General features: G+C 36.7%; 1 protein-coding gene across 1 annotated transcript in view; it reads right to left on the reverse strand.

Moving 5' to 3' along the window:
- Positions 1 to 356: 356 nt before the first annotated feature.
- The window catches only part of GABRG3 (gamma-aminobutyric acid type A receptor subunit gamma3), a 700780-nt gene continuing 678873 nt past the window's right edge, over positions 357 to 22263 (reverse strand). Inside the window, exons 7-10 of the mRNA XM_077759260.1 lie at positions 18063 to 18215; positions 13930 to 14126; positions 13570 to 13629; positions 357 to 8641 (exon numbers count right to left, since the gene is read on the reverse strand). Of these exons, the coding sequence (XP_077615386.1) occupies positions 8360 to 8641; positions 13570 to 13629; positions 13930 to 14126; positions 18063 to 18215 (692 nt within the window). The 3' untranslated portion in view covers positions 357 to 8359. The remainder of the gene's footprint in view (positions 8642 to 13569; positions 13630 to 13929; positions 14127 to 18062; positions 18216 to 22263) is intronic.

Genomic DNA, 22263 nt, shown 5'->3' on the forward strand with positions numbered 1-22263 from the left:
TCTCCATTAGAAATTAGAATTTAGAATTAGAATTAGAAATTAGAAATGTCTGTTCATGGGTTTTGGCAGGAGTGGAAGAGGAAGGCACTTCCTTTGGACACTGGCCACTTGTAACCTTTCTGTCAGAGAAGAAGACAATGCCCTCCTCGTCAACATTTACAGAAGCTGTCTTTGTGTGGTGCTGGGCAGAGAGCTGAGCCTCCAAGAGGGGCAATGGGTGTCATACTCTCTTGGCGGGCAGGACCCACATGCATAAGGGTACCCTTGGCCTCGGCCCCAGCCCACCTTTCACCAGCCTCTTCTTGGACAGCCACCCCAAACCAGAAAGATGCCCATTCCTGGCTCAAGTATTTTTGACAACATGTGCATTTATTTGTATTAGAAGTACAAACGTAGGAATCCAAATACAAATACAGAGGGCGACCCAGCCACCAGGCCCAGCTAGCCCAGGGCAGGGCACGACCTAGAGGGTGCGGCAGGACCGGACGGGCGAAGCGGGGCGTGGTGCCGCCCGTGTCGCCAAGGCACGTCGGGCGCAAGTGCGCCCTCGTTTCACTAGGACACCACGAGCTGAGCTGCACGGCTAGCAGGGAGTTACATCCTTGTGAGAGGGGAGGAGGACAGTGGGACCTCAGAACCATCTCGGGATAGTGGGGAGGGGTCCGAGATGGCCCGAAGACTGGGAGTCAGGGCTTCCAGGTCCATGTGGGATGACAGGGGAGCAGGGACTGTTGGAGGCCACTTGGTGAGGGTGGGGATCCTGGCCTGGTCCTTGGTCCACTTTCCTGGAGAGAGGTGGGCACACACACTTGAGCAGGGTGGACCCCTTCTCGGGACCAAACTCGGCTACACTGTGTGCTCACAGCCAATTCCAAGATGCTCTCAGGCTCTGGAATCCCTCTACCTCCCTCCCACCTGAATGAGATGACTTCACAAGTAAGAAGGATTCCATTTAGGCAGAGAGCAGACCAGTTCTTTCTCCCTCCCTTTCTGCCTGGGGCATCTCCCAGGGCTCCTGATAGTTTTACTTTCCACACAAGCTTCAAAAAGAGAGGACAGTTGCATTGTTCACACTAGACCTGATTGATGCTTTCTCATGTTGTACATGAAAGCTGCATCATAAACAAGTGTGAGGACGGTTATTTGCCACCTACATCTTGAGAACTACTTCTACCTAATAAGATAATACTGGCCACAAGCACAAAAGATCATGGAATCACTCAGATGTGCACCCAAGTAAAAATATGATCAAGAGTTCTCAATAGGAGGCAGGACTGTTTGAACTCAGAACCAACTTCTAATCAGGTATTTAAACTTAACTTTTTTTAAAGAAATAATATGGTCCCATATTTCCAGAAAATATAGAGACTGTCAGTTTCTCTCTTTCTCCCTCTCTCTCTCCCTCCCTCACTCCTTATTCCTTAACTAAATGCTTAGTTAGCTAATACACTATCACTAGGAAAACTGCTCCTTTCTACTTGTTTCAACTACATTTGGGGTGGTGGGTAGAGTAATACACATGTTAATAAGTTGTTCCAGTTTTACCACGGTACATACATACACAAATACACACATCACTGTATGTAAACACAAGATGGCCCTTTGCTTCTTATAAGACAACCCAGGCCCAATCCCTGAAAATTATTACTCTTCTAGTATCTTCCATAGAAAATGCACTCATGAGGAATGACCCTTTCACTCAGTCCAGGAGCTGCTTGTAAAGAAAAACATATCATGTAGTTTTATAAATATATGCATGTAAACATTGTTCACTAGCACAAAATTAGTCATTTTGAAGGTCAAGAATGATTGAAAGTACCTTTTACAATATCTTAATACAGTTATTCTAAACAGATAATATAATAGTAAACACTGTAAATATAATCAATATATTTTGCCTGTGTCTACTTCTATCTAAAAGTAAAAGTCTCAAGATAAATTAGGGGGGATTAAAGCCTAGACCCAAACTGTGTAATAAGAAGCTTATTGATTGTCCTTTTGGGCTAAGAAAATCTGTGGTGTCTGTAGATGCATCCATTTTAGGGATAAGAGTTCTTAGCCATAAAGATGTTATCTTCATGAAAAAGAATTAAAAAGTCAAGTGAGATAAAACAAAGCAAGCAAGCAAACAAACAAAAACCCAGAAGCAACCAATAAACAAAAAGTAGGTGGAGTGTTCTCTAAAGGTATAATTTCAAGTTTGATTGAAACAAGGTAGACAGACTAAGACTGAAGGGACACAGAGAAGTTATAGAAATATTTTAGGAAAGCAACCTTTTAAACTATAATCTGCATATCTAATATTTAAGCTAAAATTAAGCTTTTCCATTTTCTTTTTAATTTAAGTTCTCACTTTGTTATTATTTGGGGTAAAAACATTAAATCTTCATTTTGGATCAATAGCTAAGGACTAGTATGGAACATGAAAAAGGATATAGATGATGATAATGGTGATGATGATGATGATGATAATGATGGTGATAATAATGATAATGGTTATGATGATGCAGCATGGTTTACCTTCTAGTATCTTATCCTATGTGGTTCACAATTTGAAATTTTAGTCATCAAGTTATGTGAATTTTCTATCATTACTTATCTTGTAATTACATTACAAGTCACTTCAGAATGCAGGTTTTTTTTCTTCCTTTTCTATTTTTCTTCTTTCTATAGATTCTAGGCCTACCTTGCAGTAACCAGTGCATGGACTAAATGAATGGGGCAGCTTAACTGAATGGCAGATGGGTTGGCTGGGCTGTCATGGCTAGATAAAGGATGGGATAGACTGGTATCCCCATCAAAGTGACTAAACTATTTTTCTATGTATTTGGGGGGCCTTCACTCAATTGACAAAACTGACCCTATAAAATCCCTCCTCACAAATATAAACAGTACACAATAAAAATCTATTTCAATAAATTCTAAACAAATAAAAGCACTCATCATTTGTTCCTGAAAATCAGTCTGACTGTTAAGACTTCTACTTTTTTTTTTTTTGAAATTAAGAACTTTAATCCTTTTGTGAATAAGATTCGTGTGAGAAACAAAGAAGAAATGCCAAATAACCAGAAAAAAGAAACTGTGGCAGCTACCTTTTCAATATGGGAGATTTCTTTATTAGAAATCAATCTTCACTATTCTTTCCAGTCTGTTCAGCTTAAGCTATTCAACAGACATAGAGAATCTTCTTTTCCTGCAGGAACCACTATCACCCTCACTTTGTGGAGCTAGTCCACTGGGCTGAGAAAACTGTCTTGTGGTTACAAATCTGAAAAATGAAGTGGTGAAAGTAAGCCATTATCTGAATAATGCAAGCAGAACAATTTACATTTCCTTCAATTACCTGAATGTTGCATTCAAACAGTGTTTGCTTTGTATGTGTGCATGTGTTTGCGCATGTGTGTGTACATGCATGCATATGCATTTGTGCACACAAGTATGTATGTGTGTGCATGCTTGTGTGTTTTGTCTACCAAATTTTCTAGTTCATGTTCCTATGTTATGTAATCTGAAAAATCTACTTGGTTAGCTTCAAAACATTGAAAACTTGTGACTGTTCAACTAATTTTTTAGCACTAATTTAAACTAGTCTAAATTTGTGTGTGTGTGTGTGTGTGTGAGCAGAGTAGTAAAAGGCTTAAGATATTTTATTGACAACATTAAAAGCAAAGCATCATTTAACTAAAGGATATTTTGAAGAAAAATAATAGTGAATAGTCTTTCTTTAATAGAACTAGACCAGGTTATAGCCTAGAATTGCTGACTTGTAATCAGAAGAAAGTTAAAAGGAGGAATGGAAACGGTCTAGTCTCTAGTCTTCAAAACTATCAAACATGAACAAAGCCAAGTTCTTATTCTCCCAGAGCTGTAAGTGACTGAATTATTATCTTGTTATCTCAACAGGTATCTGCTTTCTCCCTATAATGATAGAAATTTATTTCTAAAGTAAAAGGTTAAGTCAACAAGGAATACAAAAAGGGATTTGTCATTTAGCCTGAACTGTTATTTTATTTTATTTTTTATTTTTATTTTTGGCTCTTTGGACATGATTTTACAATGTAGAGGTACTTTTAAACCTTGTGAACCTGAATGTTTCCTACAGGCAAATTTGAGAGGAAGAAATAGGCACAGATTGCAGGCTTCCTTAATTTTGGGCAATTTGAAGAGGACTCAGCATAAAGTTGTGAATTTAACATTTACAGTATATTTATAATCTGTTTTTACCCCCTTATTTCCAGACACTTTTCTAAATATTTTAAAAACAATAGTGTTCTGAGCATTTCAGTGTATATTTATAACTGATTACATTTACCCCAAATCATTCATTAACTTTTCTTTCTTACAGAAATTGGGTCTGAAACTGCATATTAATATAGTTTATAAACTCTCAGAAGAAGCAACTATTTGTAAGATCATGAAGAGAATTCAAAGTGCTTTGTGTCTTGAGAACATTGATCTGATATAGTGATAAGTATAATGCTTGGAAACAAGTTATAATTCTTCAAGTTTGCAAAATAAATCACAGAACGTTTTCAGTTATTGGCAGCTGAGATTAAAAAAACAATCAAGGAAGAAGAGGTTTTGTTTGTCTTTTTCTAGCCCTTTAGATAGAGTGCCCCATTGCTTCCTAGTTGTGGCAAGTATATGTTAATGCAAAATGGGGTTATGAAATACCCACTTTCGTTTGCAGAGTATGATATTTTGCAGAGAAGCAAAAAATATGTCTAGACACTTTTACTGTAGGAAGGTATGCCCAGATAAAAAGACTTGGTGTGAAGGTTCTTTGTGTACACTCACATCCCATCAGAAGCACTATGTCACTGACTTTTAGATTGGTGCCAATTTCTCTTATGTAGCCTGAAAATGCTTTGCCATGGAGGACAAACATTTTTTTCAATTGAATCCACAAAAACTGTATTCTCAACTGATTTGATATACAGTTAAGGATAAGAGTGCTTGGAACACACACACACACACACACACACACACACACACACACACTGAAAATCCTGTCTCCATCCATCCATCAATAAACAATAAATAAAACCTGACATGAATATATGTGATCACAGGAAACTGAAAATCTATAAGATGTCTATGATATAAGCTTAATCTGTTATTTTAAGGCATATGTTGGGTCAAAGGGGGGGCAGTATTGGCTGGGTCAAAAGTAAATTGTACTAACATTTTCTTTCTCTGCTCAGTACCTGAGAATCTCTCCTCTGGTCACTGGTGCTGAGACTTTGTAGAAACTGAAACTTTCTAGGCTCTGAAGAGGAATTTTCCTCTAATTTCATTAATGTGGAATGCCTTTTCTTTTGTCTCTCTCTCAGCCTGGATGGAGCTTAAAGGAGAGACAGTCACAGTTGTCAGTATGGTCCACAGTGGTAAGAAATTAGAAATCCTTTCAAAATACATAACTCTCAACTCTGCAACTTACAATATTTCCAAAAGTGAGGAATACAGTAGCACCTTTAGAATACCAGTCACTTATGCAAATTCCTCACCAGCTGCCACAAAAACACAAAAAATATTTCTCAAGTCTAAATGCAAAGCAAGCTGGGCAGAGCTGTAAGGGTGCTGGATCTGGGTGGAACAGCCTTACACCCATGCACCTCACACATACACTACTAACCAAGCATACTGGTGATGGAGAGTCCTTCAATTTAAGAGAGATACATTTTCCTTACATTCTTCCTGTGCCTCTCCTCTTTCTTCCTCCAAAAGGTAAACTCTTACGTGTTTAATAAGCAAGCCCCTGAGCTCTGCACTTACATGCCATCTCCTATACTGTGGACTGAAGGCTTATATCAGGAGTTGAAATTGATAAGGAGAACTTGAACAGACAAGCCTGCAGAGAAACTGACATTGGTATGTTCTGAGGGGCTGTTTGAGTTCTTTTTAGTCAGAACCCAGAGTGGGTAGATTGCTGTATGTGCAGGAGTCTATCTTACAATTTGTGAGTGAACGTTTATGAGATTCTCTTGAGATAAAATTTTCCTTTTAGGAAAATGAACCATGAACTAATGTTTAAATCAGCAGGATGACTGAGGTCAGAGAGAAAATGGTTGGATTCAGAAAACAGGTTATTGGCATGTATATCCTACACATATAATTTTATAAGAGTTGCCAACAACTCCCAAATATTGAGTAGCTTTGAAATAAGGGGCATCAATATAATTTTTAAGGAAAGATTGGACTAAATTTATCTTATAAAAGTGTTCTTAGGTTATTTCACTTCCAAGAAGAATTTCACTAGAAAATTCATTTCCCTCCATAACTACTTTTAAGACATAACAGGTTGAAATTCTACATATTGTTAGATATTATAAATTCACAAAGATGAAAATTATGTTTGAAGAAGACTGACTTTGGACCACCTTCCATTGGTACTCAGTGCTTTGGTGGGATATGGTAAGATTCATGGTAAGTGGTGCCTCCAGGACACCACTGCCAAGTGTGGGGGAGTATTTTATGTATGAGAGACAGAACAAGGATGCCAGTATGTGAAATTCTCTAATAGAGTAGAAATTTCATGTAAGCCAATAGGTTCAACTTGTTTCTCCACAAATGTTTATCATTATTTTAAGTTTTAAAATGAATTTGCTAAGTAGAACCCAATTGGCTTGTGGCCTATATAGCAACTATCAAATCAAAAGGCAGGGAGACCACAGGAAGGAAAGCAATGGACTTGGATGTCTCACACTATATAGATTCAGTCCTTGAAAGCTGGGTGATCATATACCAATGTATTTGCATTCACTTGATGTGAATGATGTTTCATAAATATAAACAGATTCGTATTTTACTTTTCTAGCCTCTTCTGCTCCCATCCCTTTATGTCTGGTAGTCATTCCAGTAAATTGTGTGAAATACACACTTTTATATATTCTCTCTGTATGTTATTTTACCTTTTTTCTGAGTAATAATTGTACTTACAATAGATAATTAAAATAAAACTTTATGGTTTCCAATAAAATTAATTCAATTTTCTGGGTGAGAAAGATGAGAAGTACAGAGATACTGGTACCAAAATTTTAGTACCAAAAGTTTAATAATACATTATTAATGAACAGGTGGGACTGTTTTTCCTATCAATGGTGGGAGTCTTCCGAAGAGTCTTGTGAAGTACATACTGGCATCCAGTTTTAACAAAGAACTAACATTGAGAAACAAATTAGTTTTGTGTTATAAAAATATCAAAAGAGTAATAATTTCAGGGGATTTTTTCTTTGGGATTTTGCTACATATTCATATTTCAAAGTATAAAATAATTTTGTTCATTTGTTCATCAAAATGTATCATTGATGATAGCCATTGCCTTTTTTTTGCATCTAAAGTTGATTTGACTTGAAAGTTAATATTCACTAAGAAAATTTTAAATTCCATCTATATTTCTTTCACACTTTGGAAAACATTTTCAAGACAAAGGCTTATGATTGCTGTAGACTTGTCTTTGCAAGATGAAGATAATCATTGAACCTGTAATAGCATAATCTACCCAAGACATATACCCTGGGGTTGTGTTTTGGTCGAGTAAAACACAACTCTTAAGGTAAAATGTTGAACTCCAACTGAACTAATCCAAGAATAAAAATTTAAAATACTGCTGACTTTTAGTAGTTTGGAATAAAGTAATTACCTTCTGATGTTCGGAGATAATCAACATCATTGACTTCAGCAACATGAGAATTTTGCAAATCATATTTTTTTTCTCAACTGGAAACTTGTGGATGATGCATATACACCCTTCCCAAACCAAGGATGAGATTATTAGATAAAGAAATGCTAGCTAACAATGATAGTGCCAGAGTAAAAGAGGCCACAGAGAGAGGAACCTGGATCAAAACTCATTGCAGTTCATACTTGAACTCAAACTGCCCAGGAACACGGGCAGCTGAGGTCAGTATGAGTGTCTCTCAGCAAGCAGTGACTCCACACATGTGGGCACTGGTGCTTCTAAGAGTTGCTAAGGAAAGATATAGAAGGGGTCTTGGCATAAGAGAGCCTCTCAGATATTTGCTTGCATGTTTTACAGATTTCCTTGCAATGACAGTTGGCAACTGTTTCCAATATCAAAAAACCATTCATAAACATCACCAAGGTACAAATTCAATAAGGGATTAGCAAGAATATCACTTTAAAAATCAATTAATATGTGTGCGTGCGCTTGTGTGTGAGTGTAAAATACATAATAGAAGTGGTTGCCATGTACTCCTGCTCTGCTCAAAGGTAATGTATAACTTCAGATAAACTGAGCAGTGTTTTTCCTTCCTACTCCAAATGGTCATTACTGGTCTAGGGAGGGTGAAAGTAAAGAGTAAAACCTAGTGCCCTTTACTCATCACCACAGCAACATTTAGAGATACAGGTATCCAACCCAATAGACCAAGTTGAAGAGCAGGAATGATGTAGGGAAAAAGACCCTAGAATATGAGTCCAGCTCCAAGATGTCTATGTGAATACGTCCCTTTCTCCAAGATCCAGATTTGCATTCTTCATAGCAGCAGAAGAAGCTCTGACAGTCTTTGCCATCCAGACACTCGTAGACACAGGTATCTTCAAATTCCTGCCAGTACACAGAATTGTTTAAAGTGATCATTGCAGGTGGTGGTGGCCTCATATCAAGGAGAGAATAGTTCTGTAGGCAACAAGAACAACATAAAAATCATCATGTAATGCAATAAGAAAAGCCTGAGGTAAATCAAGCAATAGGTGCATGTTATATTTGTCCAATAGATAAGAAAGATAATGCCATGTCCATTCCCACACAACCCCAATCCCTGAACTGGACAGTTTAATCTTAGAGTTAAATCTTCCAATTATATATCTGAAAATGTAATGCAAAAAAAAAAATACAGTGCAGTTTTCAAAACTTGCATATCTCAGGTATTGGTGAGGGAAGCTGAGCATATTTTCAGATATGTAGTAACTATTTCAAGTTTCTGTTCTGCCTACTTTTCTGTTGATTTGGAGTACATATTGTGTATAATCCCTTAAATGTTAAGCATTACATATGTTGAAATGTGGAGAGATAAATTTGCTTTTTTTTCCTAATTAGTAAGTAGTAAAAATATGGTATTATAAGACTGATGAGAGAATCTTCTTATTCAATGTAATTAAGGTAAAAAATGAACTTTCAGTATGTTGTGGCCAGACACTACTTGTCACATACAGAGAAATAGCCAAAAGTGTGTACAATTGAAATGTTTTATTTTCTACTTCCCAAGCTCTCCTCCTGATGTGGAAAAATCAGTTTAGGGCCTGTATAGGAGAGAGGGTTGACTTACATTCACTCAAAAATGAGAGGAATCACTCTTAACTTTGAGAGGTGGCTTCAAATAGACTTGACAATTCCTCAGGCACTTGTTTAGCTTTTCCAGATAACTATGAATTATGTATTAAGTTGAAGTCTGTTAAGAAGATATATTTATAAATTTGATTGAATGATGTGAGAGTATTAAGAATTATAGTTGCCTTTCTGCTTTAGTTTTATTTGTGTTGGTTGAACTGAGGGATTGAAGTGTGCCAATGGAAGTAGTGAGAGCTGAAATCAAGGGAGGGGTGGACACACAAACTTAGTTTTCAGCTGGCTGGCTAGCTCTTTTGTTCCTTGCTTGGGGGAGAGGGACCTTCCAAAATTCATTAGAAAGCATCATGAGTACCTCTTATGCAGCTGACCCTTGAACAACATGGATTTCAATAGTGTGAGTCCACTAATATGCAGATTTTTTTCAATGAATACAAGTCCAGTACTGTAAATGTATTTTCTTTTCCTTATGATTTTCTTAATAGCATTTTTTCTCTAGTTTACATCAATGTAAGCATATAGTTTATAGTACATATAACATATAAAACATATGTTAATCAGCTATTTGTGTTATCAGTAAGGCTTCCACTCAACAATAGGCTATTAGCAGTTGAGTTGTTGGAGAGTCAAAATTATACACAGGTATTTTTACTCTGTGTGTGTGTGTGTGCGGTGTGGTGGGCAGCACCCTTAACCCCTGTATTATTCAAGGGTCAGCTATATTTTTTTAAGGGTCAACTGTATTTTTACCCAAAATTATTGTTACAAGAAACATTGTACACCTTTCCTTCTACTTCTGGATTTCAGTTTGATTGAATATGTTTATAACTATGTGGAGCCAAAAACCAGAGAGAAGCAAGTAAAAGTGTAGAGCACTCAGTGTCACTACTGGTAACCTTTCGGTCATCCTTTTAATTCAGAAGTATTTGTGTGTGAGGTCCAACCCAAAGTGAGATGTCCCAGACCACATGTTCACTAAGCATTGACTACTCCACACATACCAATGACTAGTGAGGAATGTCATGCTGAAACCTTCTACCTTCTTCCATGCCTTTGGGTAATGGACAGAAATGAAAGCTTTGTTGTTCTATAGGCTCTACTGTGGACACATCTCCTCAAGGTTAATAGTTCTTAAACCTGGGTGGGTAAAAATCACCAGGGGAGGTGGTAGCAGAAAAAAAAGTTGATTCCTTCCGTACTTCAGTGCATTTGAGGAATCTATCTTTTTGGCAAGCTTCAATTGGAAAAACCTGCCTTTATTACATAATTGCATATGTGTTTTGACAGTATTCAGCCAGATATTCATCCTTTCATTTCTTCAACACTTTGTGCCTGTGTAGTGACACACAGATGAGAAACATGGCCATTATTGGCAGAACAGGCCCAAAGGAAGATATTGACCCAGAATGGGCATCAGAAGGCTCTGAAAGGGTGGGGACAGATCTTTAGAGATCTAAAGGGTAACCAAGGAGCTGCAGGCAAATGAGCAGCAAGGTTTCTGGGGCCAAGGAAACACCCATTCACTTCTTAATTTAGCAAACTAAAGAATCGTGATCACTGAAATATAAATAAACCTGATCTAATAATTAAGAGGGCTTTTAATAAATAAATAAGTACGAAATAAAATGAATTGGATTTTATAATATTAAAATTAAGCTTAAGATGTTAAGAGCCCTAAACATATGTTAAACTCTTTACATACTTTTTAAAATGTATATCTCTCATTTATCATAAAAATTTCAAACTGAGCTCAAAGTGGAGATTTTAATTAATATGTCTCCAAGGTCACCTGCAGCCAAGCAGGGTCCCTAACTCTCCCCTGCTTTCCCTGCATGTCTCTTGACTCCCCTGGAAACCATGTGCTTCCTGGGTGGCAGGTTCTACTCCACATATGAAGTGGTTAACCTTGAATTGTACAGGTTAAGAAACTGAGGCACAAAGATGTTCGAACAGCTTGCCCCAAAGTGCATACATGATTGTTAGTGGGGCCTGGCTCCTGTTCCTCATTGCTCAGAGACTGATCATCTCTGCAGATGTTGGTGATAGAGGGCCCCTTAACTAGCCTGACCTTGTGGATCTTTCAGCATAGAATTGAATACATTGAAAATTATCATGAAAAGTTTGAAAATTCCCTTTTCTTTTTTTAAAAAAATTGTTTATTTTGAGAGAGAGCACAAGGGTAGAAGCAGAGAGAAAGAGAAACAATCCCAAGCAGGCTCTGCACTGTTAGCACAGAGCCTGACACAGAGCTTGAGCTCATGAACCATGAGATCATGACCTGAGCCAAAGGCAGAGGCTTAATGGACTGAGCCACCCAAGCACCCTGGAAAACTCTATTTTTCTTTGGTTATTTTATGAACTTTTGTTTAAGAACTCTCTGTGTCTTTTCACCTGGCCTGGAGCCCTTTCTCTCTGAATTGTTTTTCTATGTACTTTCTTCAAGGTCATTACACTTTTTCTCTTAAAAACAAAACAAAACAAAACAGTTCTTCTGGTTTTGTGAAAATTTGTTTGTTTGTTTGTTTGCTATGTAAAAGATTCTTTCTTTTGGCAGTATCTTTTGTATACCAAAGGTGTCAATATTTCTTCTTCCACTCCCAACCCCTTGACTGTGTGTGATAATGTGCTTTCTAGGCCTCAAGCTATTTGTTTTGACCTATTTTTGTTTAGAGCATCCCCACTCCCAACCCTTTCCATTACTTTTCCATCTGTTGCTATTTGGAAGCATTTGCTGGCAAATCTGTAGTTCTCTGTGGCTTCCCACAGCTGTAACAGTGTCTTCAGCACTCACCTTCTGTTAGAACTAAAATGATACACTTGCAGAGTATAGATAACCAAGCAGTCTCCTTTAAAAAACATGTTGAAATGCACTAAACATAAATTACTAATCATCAGTTAGAAAACTATGTATTATATACAGGTGGGCATAAAGCATTCAGTGTAATTAGTGAACTGATATTTATAAAGAAATATAAGTAGTTATATACAAATTTTGTTATATGATAAAAGGGTAGCTCAAGTCAGTAAATTTTAGACATTTCTCAATTTTTCAAACGTTGGATTCTTACCTCAAGCCACATACTAAAAATTTAGATGCATTACTAATTTAATTTAACAATATTATAAATTATTGTACCTTCATCAATATTTATAGGGCTTAATTTCTCCATATTTCAGATTCCTTGTTATTAGAATGGGTTAGGTTAAATGAACTGATACATGAAAGCACTTTGAACATAGTGTTGAACAGATTAAGTGCTCAAAAGAAAGTGACGGGGAGTTAGATCATTCTGAGGGTAGGGAGGACCTTCCCAAGAAAGACACAAGAGGCAGAGACCACAAAAGGAAAGGCTGATAGATTTGGCAACAGGAGACTTAATACATGTGGAGAAAAGCACAAGAAATGACAGTGACAACATGGCCATGAAACTGGAATAAAACTACATAACAAAAAACATATTAATATGCTTAGTTATTCTGTATGTGAGTATAAATTTTATGTTATATAAAATACAATATACATAATCTTTAATATAAATAACTGGCAGATTGTGTCTTTTAAAGTTTAAAAAGTTAAAAGACATGAAATAGTTATAAATGTTCTATAAAAACATATAAAAGAAGACATAAAAAGCAATTTACAGTAACAGAAATGTGAATAAAAAATAAACAACTGAAATATATCCAACTTTGTCAATAATCAAAGAAGTGATAAAGGAACAGTTTGTAGGAGCCATTTTTCTGTTTGTCTATCCAAAGTTCTAGGAGGTAGGTGTCTCATGCTGCTCATGGAGCCAAGCAACTCTTCTGGCCCAGTCTTTTTGCTTCTAGGAATTTATATTAATAGTCACAGGCATATACAAAACTGTAGTGATAAGAATATGTATAAAAGTGAAATGGTGTGGATTAGCCTCATATCCAGCCACAACTGTCTGTGCATCAATCATTGCAAAAAATTCAATAATTAAATGATCCTATAAAATAATATTGTAACACAGAAACTTATTCATAACATATTTTTGAGTTACGAAACAGAAATATGTATGTTTATGCTGATCCCTGGGTAAAAGGATTATGATTATTTTTTTCATTTTCCAAATTTTCTAAATTGGATATTTTAAAAAAGTGTACACACTTTTGAAAGGAGTGTGTGCAACACTCATTGTTCTTCAATACATGCATACATAAACAATAATATCATTCATTATTAGTTTAGTAAGAGTTCTCAGAAATATTTGCACCTTCAATGCTATACATACGGAGGGGGCTTGTAGGCTTATTCGCTCATGAATCCACCTTGAGGAATCTGGATTCAATAACTAAAAGAAAACCAGAAAAAGCAATTAGAAAATTTCTGTGGAAATCTGCTTTACAATCATCTTAGTTAAGATCAATCTTTCACATGTGATTACATCAATCCATGTCACTGGTAGGTAAAGGCGAAGAGGTGCTTGCTTTATGGTCATATTCGTATCTTCAGAATGTTTGTCTTTTTAAAAAATGTCTTGTTGAATTAACTAGTTATTTAACAAGTGCATAAGATCCTTAGGAATAAGAATCATTCATTGCAAACTATCCTTCCCCTACTTTTCCAGAAAATCTTTGCTACTGGAACTCACCGATGTTTTCTTCTTAGTGGTAGTTGGTTTTCTACAACTTGAATAATAGTTGAGGGTGGCGTACTCCATCAGAGCAGCAAAGACAAATAAGAAGCAAACGGTCACAAAGAGGTCCATGGCTGTCACATAGGACACACGGGGCAAGGAATTCCTGGCAATGGTGCTGAGTGTGGTCATGGTCAACACTGTGGTGATGCCTGTACAGGGCATAGTTATTAAGTTGTAAAAGGAACAATATCAAATTCCTCCATTCTAACAGTGTTTTATTTTTAGGTAAATCCTTTTTGACATTGCATAAATGTAATAATACTTATAATTTTAATGTCTATGAAATTTTGCAAGCAACATTTCCATAAAGTTTTTATTATAGTCTTCACAAAAACATTAAACTACCTGAATTAAGTCACCACCTCTCAATTTATTCAGAAATTCTCAAATTGTTTCATATTTTGTCTTTTATGCAATTTGTGAACTCCCACCCTTCTTTGAAAACAAGATGAAGTACTACTCTTTCTGAGGTCCTATTGCATGCACCTCAGAGTTGATAACATGTGAATCTGAACTACCATGTGCCTTCTATGTACCTCATATCTGTATTAGCATAGATAATTGCATATGTCTTTATGGTTTTTGCATTTCTGTCTCCCTAAATAAATTGTGCAATCATTACAAGCAAAACTGTATTTTGCTCATCTTTTCTTACCTATCACCAAGCATTGTACCTGGCATTTTTGGCATTCTGATGAATGCTTCACATGGAATGCATTGATTCATTGATCAGTTAATCCATAATACTTAGTGTTGGTCTGACTTTGACTATTTTGCTACTTAGTGAGTCAATTCTAAAGAGTTAATCAAAGACTGTGGAAAAGATTTAGAAAAGAGACACCCATGTGATGGAACTTTTGAAAGGAAAAAGAAAAAAGAATGGAGGCTACTAAACATGAAAAAGAATGAAATGACTGGATGATTACTATGCAAAACAAGTTAAGGTTAAGTCTCCCCTAGATGAGCTCCTGGGAAAACAGAACCTGCTAGAGCTGTTGGACAGGCAGGCTAGTGACATGGATCCTGGAATCACAGGAATATGGACATTAATACCCTCTACCTGTGTGGTTGAATCAGAATACTATAAAATATCTGCCAGGCAGTAATATTCAGTGATTAGGTAGATATGATAGATAAATGCACATTATTTCCCACCTTTTCTGTAGCATTATATCTCCTGTGTAGTGAATGCCTCCCTTACTTTTTCAGGGAGGATAGTTAGGGCCAGTTGGAGAATGAGGCTAGCAGCACAGGGTGGACAGCTTAACCATGTGTAAAAGACATTGATCTGGAAGTCAAAGCCCCTGGCCTTGCTCTGGACCTGCTCAGTATTTGGTCACTTGCTTTCTTTGAATCTGTTTCTTTAATCACTATGGTGAAAACAGAATGTCAGGCTCTCCTTACTGTAGGTGGGAAAGTTGCATACTTAATGTAAAAATGCTATGTAAATATGGGACACTTTGGGGACTCAGTCATGTTGGTTAAGCATCCGACTTTGGCTCAGGTCATGATTTCATGGATTTTGAGTTTGAGCCCTGCATCAGGCTTTCTGCTGTCAGCACAGAGCATGCCTGGAATCCTGTGTTCCCCCATCTCTCTCTGCCCCTCCCCTACTTGTGCACTCTCTCTCAAAAATAAGTAAACATTTTTAAAAATGTTGTGTAAACTGGAAAAGTCTACACTGATGGCAAGTGTATTTTTATACAAAAAATATTATGCAATCTAACTTAAAAATATGGTGACCATGTCATGTCTACAAATATGTAGGTAGGAAATTTTTCATTAAATTTGGGGAGTTTTAACTTCATTTATTAAAAAAATTGTTAATTTTAAAAATTTAATTCTGAGAGACAGACAGAGAGAGTGAGCGCATGAGCAGGAAAGGGTCAGAGAGAGACAGAAAGAGACACAGAATCTGAAGCAGGCTCCAGACTCTGAGCTAGCTGTCAGCACAGAGCCTGACATGGGGCTCGAACCCATGAACCGTGAGATCATGACCTGAGCCGAAGTTGGAAGCTTAACTGACTGAGTCACCCAGGCGCCCTATTTCTTCAAAAAATTTTTATCTTACTCATTTTATTTGATCTCATTCTCTAACACCAGTTACAGCTGTTATACATCTTCATGTTGTCCCACAGACCACTGGGCTTTGTTTATGTTTTAAAATCTTTTATCCTTCTCTTATTCAGATTAGATAAATTTTGTATGATGGTCTTCAATTATGCCTGAACTTTTTTCCTGCCATCTTGAGTCTGCTCTTAAGCCCATTTAATGAATTTTTCCAATTCAACTATTATACATTTCATTCTAGAATTTACTTTTTAATATACTTTACTTGCTGAGATTATCCATCTGTCCATTTATCAACATTATATTTTACTGTAAGTCCTTTAACATTGTTAAACTAGCTGCTTTGAAGCCCATGTCTGCTGATTCAACATCAGAGTTGTCTTTTTATGTTGACTCTCTTTTTTTCTTGATCATGAGTCATACTTTCCTGCTTTGAAAAATGTCTACTAATTTTTTATTTTATACTTAATATTGTGGATGATACATTACAAAGATTATGAAGTATGCTATTCTTTTTAAAAGCATGTTAAATGTTTTCTTTTGAGAGAGGGTTAATTTACTGATGGTTCTTGATCTTGTGATGGCTTGGTGCAAAGTTTATTCAAAGCAGTCCTACAAGTCCCCCTTTAGTCTTAGCCATAGGCTTTTTGGTGTCTCAACTAAATATTCTGGTGTTAATGACATTTCTACATCTTCTAGTGTAAATCTATTATCTTCCAGCATTACGTATTTCTAGTATCTCTATTCCCTTAATGCCATAGTGGTAACTCTTTGTCAGGACTTTTATAGTCTCAAGTTGTGCAACCATTACAACATATTATATTCTTTTGAAGCTGATTTTTAAAGTCATGCTTACCTGGCATTTATAATTATGAGGTGGTAACCCCAAGAATAATTACTAAACTGGTGTTGTAACTTTGTTGGATGACTTACCAATTTTATTATGTATTTTCTATAAGCATGCAAAACTAACACTGGTAGAGGACATTACAGGTTAGGTTTTTTCCTCAAACAGTTCTTTGTTGTTGAACAAAGAATAAAATAACAAATACAGAAAAGGCACCATGTAATGTGAGAGAGTTTGCAAGGATTTTAAATTGAGGCAGCTCCTTCTTTTTTCTGAAAGACATTTTTCTGGGAAAATAACCTATATATTCAATCTTAGATATTAGCTGTCTTCACAAATCAAAATATTGAAAGTTAGGTACCGTTCCTATCATAAAGAAAAATTGATATAAAATGTTGCACAATTCTAAAACCACTGAAATTTAATGTTTTATTGAGAGGACTTGGGGGAGGTCAGAGGAAAATTCATGAAAAGACTTGGAAGTTTTGTGTGTAGATTATAGCTGAAAAGAATGATCACTCTCTTCTTTGATGGTAAAGTTGCTATAGACAATCTCTTCTGTTATTGAGAAACTAATGATACAGTGTTCTCAGTCCTCAAAAGTGTATGAAAAATTGTCTCCTTACACTGATGTAATGAGATTTTCAGCGTGACAGATTCACAGGACATGACTACATTTTTATGATGACATCATCCTTAGAGCATAGTATCAAAGATGCAATTGATTTGTTCTGAACCCCTAATCCCAACTTATTTTATGTGGCACACATGGAATTATATTGTCAGAAATAAGAGTCTAACTTGACTATTGAAAGCAATCTAAGCACATTTTTTAAATTAAGTTTTTTTAATGTTTTATTTATTTCTAGGAGAGAGACAGCGTGATCAGGGGAGGGTCACAGAGAGAGGGAGTCACAGAATGAAACAGGCTCCAGGCTCTGAGCTGTCAGCACAGAACCTGGCGCGGGGCTCAAACCCACGAACCGCGAGATCATGACCTAAGTGAAAGTCGGACGCTTAACCAACTAAGCCACCCAGGCGCCCCTTAAGCACATTTGAATTAAGTCTTTTTCATTGGAAGTATTTTTACGAATACTTCTGTATTAATATTATACAAAATGGTAGAAGAATTTTGTTGTTGTTGTTGTTGTTGTTATTTTTAACTCACCTAATGCTGTTCTTGCTGGTGTAGCATCTTTTTTGATCCAAAATGACACCCAGGATAAAACCACAGTCAGTATACAGGGAATGTATGTTTGAATAGTGAAGTATCCCATTCTTCTACTCAATTCAAAATATATAGTCATGACAACATAATCACCTGTAACAAAATATTGTCAAAAGTATAACAACTTTATTTGGTTAAAAAATAATTCAGGGAAATAATTTTGTTAAATGTATGACTCGGACAAAAATATAGAGCTACAGTATAAGTTGTGAAAAAAGGTCAAAGTGTTGGTCTTCTTATACTTAATTTTTATAAACTTTATTTTATCCATGGCTGTGCAAGGCATTTTACTGGCCACTGGAAAGACACACAAACAAGCATATTAATTGATAGAGGAGTCAGACATGCACATCTATTTCATGACAGATTATTATACAATGAGCTATTATTGCTTGAGTCAATCTGGGTGCTGCATGTTTAAAATCAAGGGTAATATGATGGAAGATAGGATTCAGCAGGCAGAGAGGAAAAGATTAGGGCCTGAGGTCTCTGGTCAGGAAAAACACATATTTTTGGAACAATGCTAGGAGTGTCTGACCACAGGATACCCTCTCAGGTATAAAGTTCCTCTTAAGAATCTAACAGACACCACCTACTCCCTCCCTCTCAGATTTCCCTCAGGGGTTTAAGAAAAGACTATGTATGGCCATAGACGTCCCCCCTCCTCATATAATGGAAATGAGCCAATCAGGAATGGGCAACCCAGCAACCAGAGCTATACAGTCAATAAGGGTAGAACCTGAGAGGGAACAAAAGGGAAGGGAAAGGAAGAGGAGGGCTAACCAAAACCTTTTTAAACAAGGACCCTTCCCTATTGTCCAGGGCATTCACTTCCTTACTCTGTAGAGAGAGTTTTCCTACTATTCTTACTTTCTAATCTTATATTCTAATAAACTTTTGCTGGCTGCTCATTTTGTGTCCGCCTCTTCGTTCTTCAAAGCAGCACGAAAACGAATCCCGGTATTGTGGTAAAAAATCCTGCAACAGTAATATCACAAAATCCACCCTCAAGCAGATCCACAGAAATTTTTTTTTTAATAGTAACAGAGCTATACATAAACTTTCATACATAAATTTGTGTAACAAATTTATATTTCTACTTTTATAGCATAATTTTAGCTTATCAATCTTGTACTTTATGTTTTACTTTATGTTTTCATGTTGATCTTATCCTTTCATGACTCCAGCAGTTAGGCTGTGCCAACCCAGAAAACAAAAAGAAGAAATCATTATATGACTTTCTGCTTCCTCCTGCTACAGCAAAACCACACTATAAAAGAGTTGGGAGGGAAATCGTTGTTGCTAGAGATTCCATAAAATTCCTGGAGGATAAGGAGAGGCTCCATACTTAATGTATGAGACATTTTATTCCAAAATCATCTATATTTATGTGTTTTCTGGATAAACTCCTGTGGAAAGCATGTCTGTCTCCCTCCTCCCATTTGACTTTCACTATTCAACATGTTGGATCCAGCATGTTGTGTCCAGACCTAAACTATCATTTTCCCCACATCAGGCTCTTCTCTCACCAAAGCCAGTTCATTCTCTCTATTCAAGGCAGAAATCCAGAAATCACCTGGCAGTCCTTTTTTCCCCTTATTCAATTCCTGCATCATTCCCAATTCCTTTCCCCACAAGCATCAGATTCCGTTACAGTCCCCAGCTTATCTCCTAACAATCAGTCCTTTTCCAGACCATTCTGTGTCCTACCATCAAAAGAATCATTATGAAATCTGGCCATGTGTAGCAACATGGATGGACCTTGAGGGTGTTATGCTGAGTGAAATAAGTCAGGCAGAGAAGGACAAATACCATATGTTTGCACGTATAGGAGGATTAGGAGGAACTTAACAGAGGACCAAGGGGGAGAAGAAGGGGGGAAATGGTGGGGGAAAGGGAGAGAGGCAAACCATGAGAGACTCTTGAATGCTGACAAAAACTGAGAACTGATGGATGTGGGGGGGAGGGGGGATGGGCATGGAGGAGGGCACTCGTGGGGATGAGCACTGGGTGTTATGTGGAAACTAATTTGACAATAAACTATTTGTAAAAAAAAAACAAGAAAAAAGAAAAAAAATGGATCATTATAAAACACAAATATCATTATATCCTCCTAATAATATTTCACCACCATCTTACTACCTTTTTATTATTGTCATGGTTTTAGTATGGTTTATATCACTCAGCATACAATGCTCCTTTCCCTATAGTCATTGAACTTTGGAAATCAGATTCTCCCCAAGTCCTCAGACATACCAAGATATTCCCAATGGGTAACTAAATTTTTTCTTATCTGCCTAGGATGCTCTTCTTTTCCTGTCTCTTGCATCCCAGCAATTCCACTCACCTTTGAATCTCAGGTTAGAAATCAATTAGTTCACCAGGAAGTCCTCACTGAGCCCCTCCTGACAACTGTTATTCATCCCCTTCTATAATGACTAATATATTTTTTCAAACCAAAAATCTGGTAGCATTAGAGAATAGATCACACTTGTTTACCAAGGTTACTTAATGATAAACAATTGATTAGTGTTTATTTATTGAAAAAATCATAATGAAACTTCCATTTTTACTTTAAAAGATTGATAGGGAGACTATATTGAGTCCATATGAAAACTGCCTTTCAATAATTAGAATTTTTCTTTGTAGTGGTGTTGTAGCAATATTCAGGATGGTTGATAGAAACATCAATGTTGAGATCATTTTCCAAGAAATATTTAAAATTTAAGCAAATTAACATTTCAGTGCAAAAGAATCAGAATGATTAACCTGAAGCAATCAAAAGACACAAAGATATTTTTCTAATATGAATGCCAAATTACATAATTTCCTGAGGAAATATTATTGAATTATGTGCAATATTTAAATGCCTTTTAATTTTTACATAAAATTTCAGTTAAAAACCAAAGAGAAAACAAACAGTAGACAGAAAAACCAAACATAACAAATCACTCTAGTAGTTATGAACATAACCTCAATGAAATATACAAACAGTTGAATAATTTCTTCAGCCACGATTTTAGCATCCTGAGAAAGACAAAGAGGGACAATTCCAGAGCAGACACACAATTCATTTTAGCAAACCTCCCTGCTTTCCCCCAATCTGAGGTAAATGGACTCTATACACCTATGCTCAACATACAAATTTGACTAATTCAGAGACCTGCTGAATGTCCCATTGTCAGGTATGAAAACGAGATGGAATGTCAGGAACTAATTCTGGGCCCTGAAACTATAACTCAGTAGGCTCTTGATAAGGTTTTGGGACACACTCCAAAAAGCAGTTCCAAGGAACCTCATGGTTCCAATTTTCCAGCATCCATAGGATACAAATACCTGGGGAACCAGTGACAGGAGGAATTGTGGGTTCTAAGCCCATTGTCTCTCACAAGAAGTACTACACATGACCATTATACCACTCATCCTAAATTGGAAGGAAGAGGCCTTGGGGTCCTGATTTCTAGCTACATCACATTTTTCTGTACACAATGAATTTGTGTAGGCCTTAGGTAAAATATGTCCTCAGAAGAGGCAAAAGCCCTTCCCTATATCTGTAAATATGTGGCTGAAAAGTTTTGCAGACAGGCTAAGTACATTACTAAATTATATTTGTCATTAGTTTTAAGGCTCTAGACTGAAGAATGATGTTGCTCTTTTTATCTGCTCCCCTTCTGCAAATGTACATATATCCACACACATACATCCACATACATAGGCACTCACACACATCCATGGACCTAGTCTGCTCCAAATTGTGTGTGAAGTTTCAGTTCCTGCTTCTTGCTCCTTGTAGGCTTTCTTTCCCTCTCTGTGATGTTTAACCATGTGCCCTGACCAGTGTGCAGCTTCCCTAATGCAGTTCACAAACTGGACCGGAATGATTTTGATTTTCTGTGATCACTTCTTTCCAAACAAAGGTGCCTGGGTGTTTGGTTGATTCTTATAGCAATAATAAGGATCTAGCACTCACAGAGATCTCGAGCGTCTACCCTGGAATGTGTCTGATGCCCACTTCCCAAGGGGAAAAATGGAATAGAAATAGTTGGGGAGAGAATGAGAAGCTTCTCTGATCCATCAAGGTAAAAAGTCACCTTGAGTCTGGTGGATTTATAAGAAAAAAATGGCTCTTTTTGCCAATAGT

Source organism: Crocuta crocuta, unplaced genomic scaffold (genome assembly GCF_008692635.1).
Source record: "Crocuta crocuta isolate KB4526 unplaced genomic scaffold, BGI_CrCroc_1.0 scaffold355, whole genome shotgun sequence".
NCBI classification, from domain to species: Eukaryota; Metazoa; Chordata; class Mammalia; order Carnivora; family Hyaenidae; genus Crocuta; species Crocuta crocuta.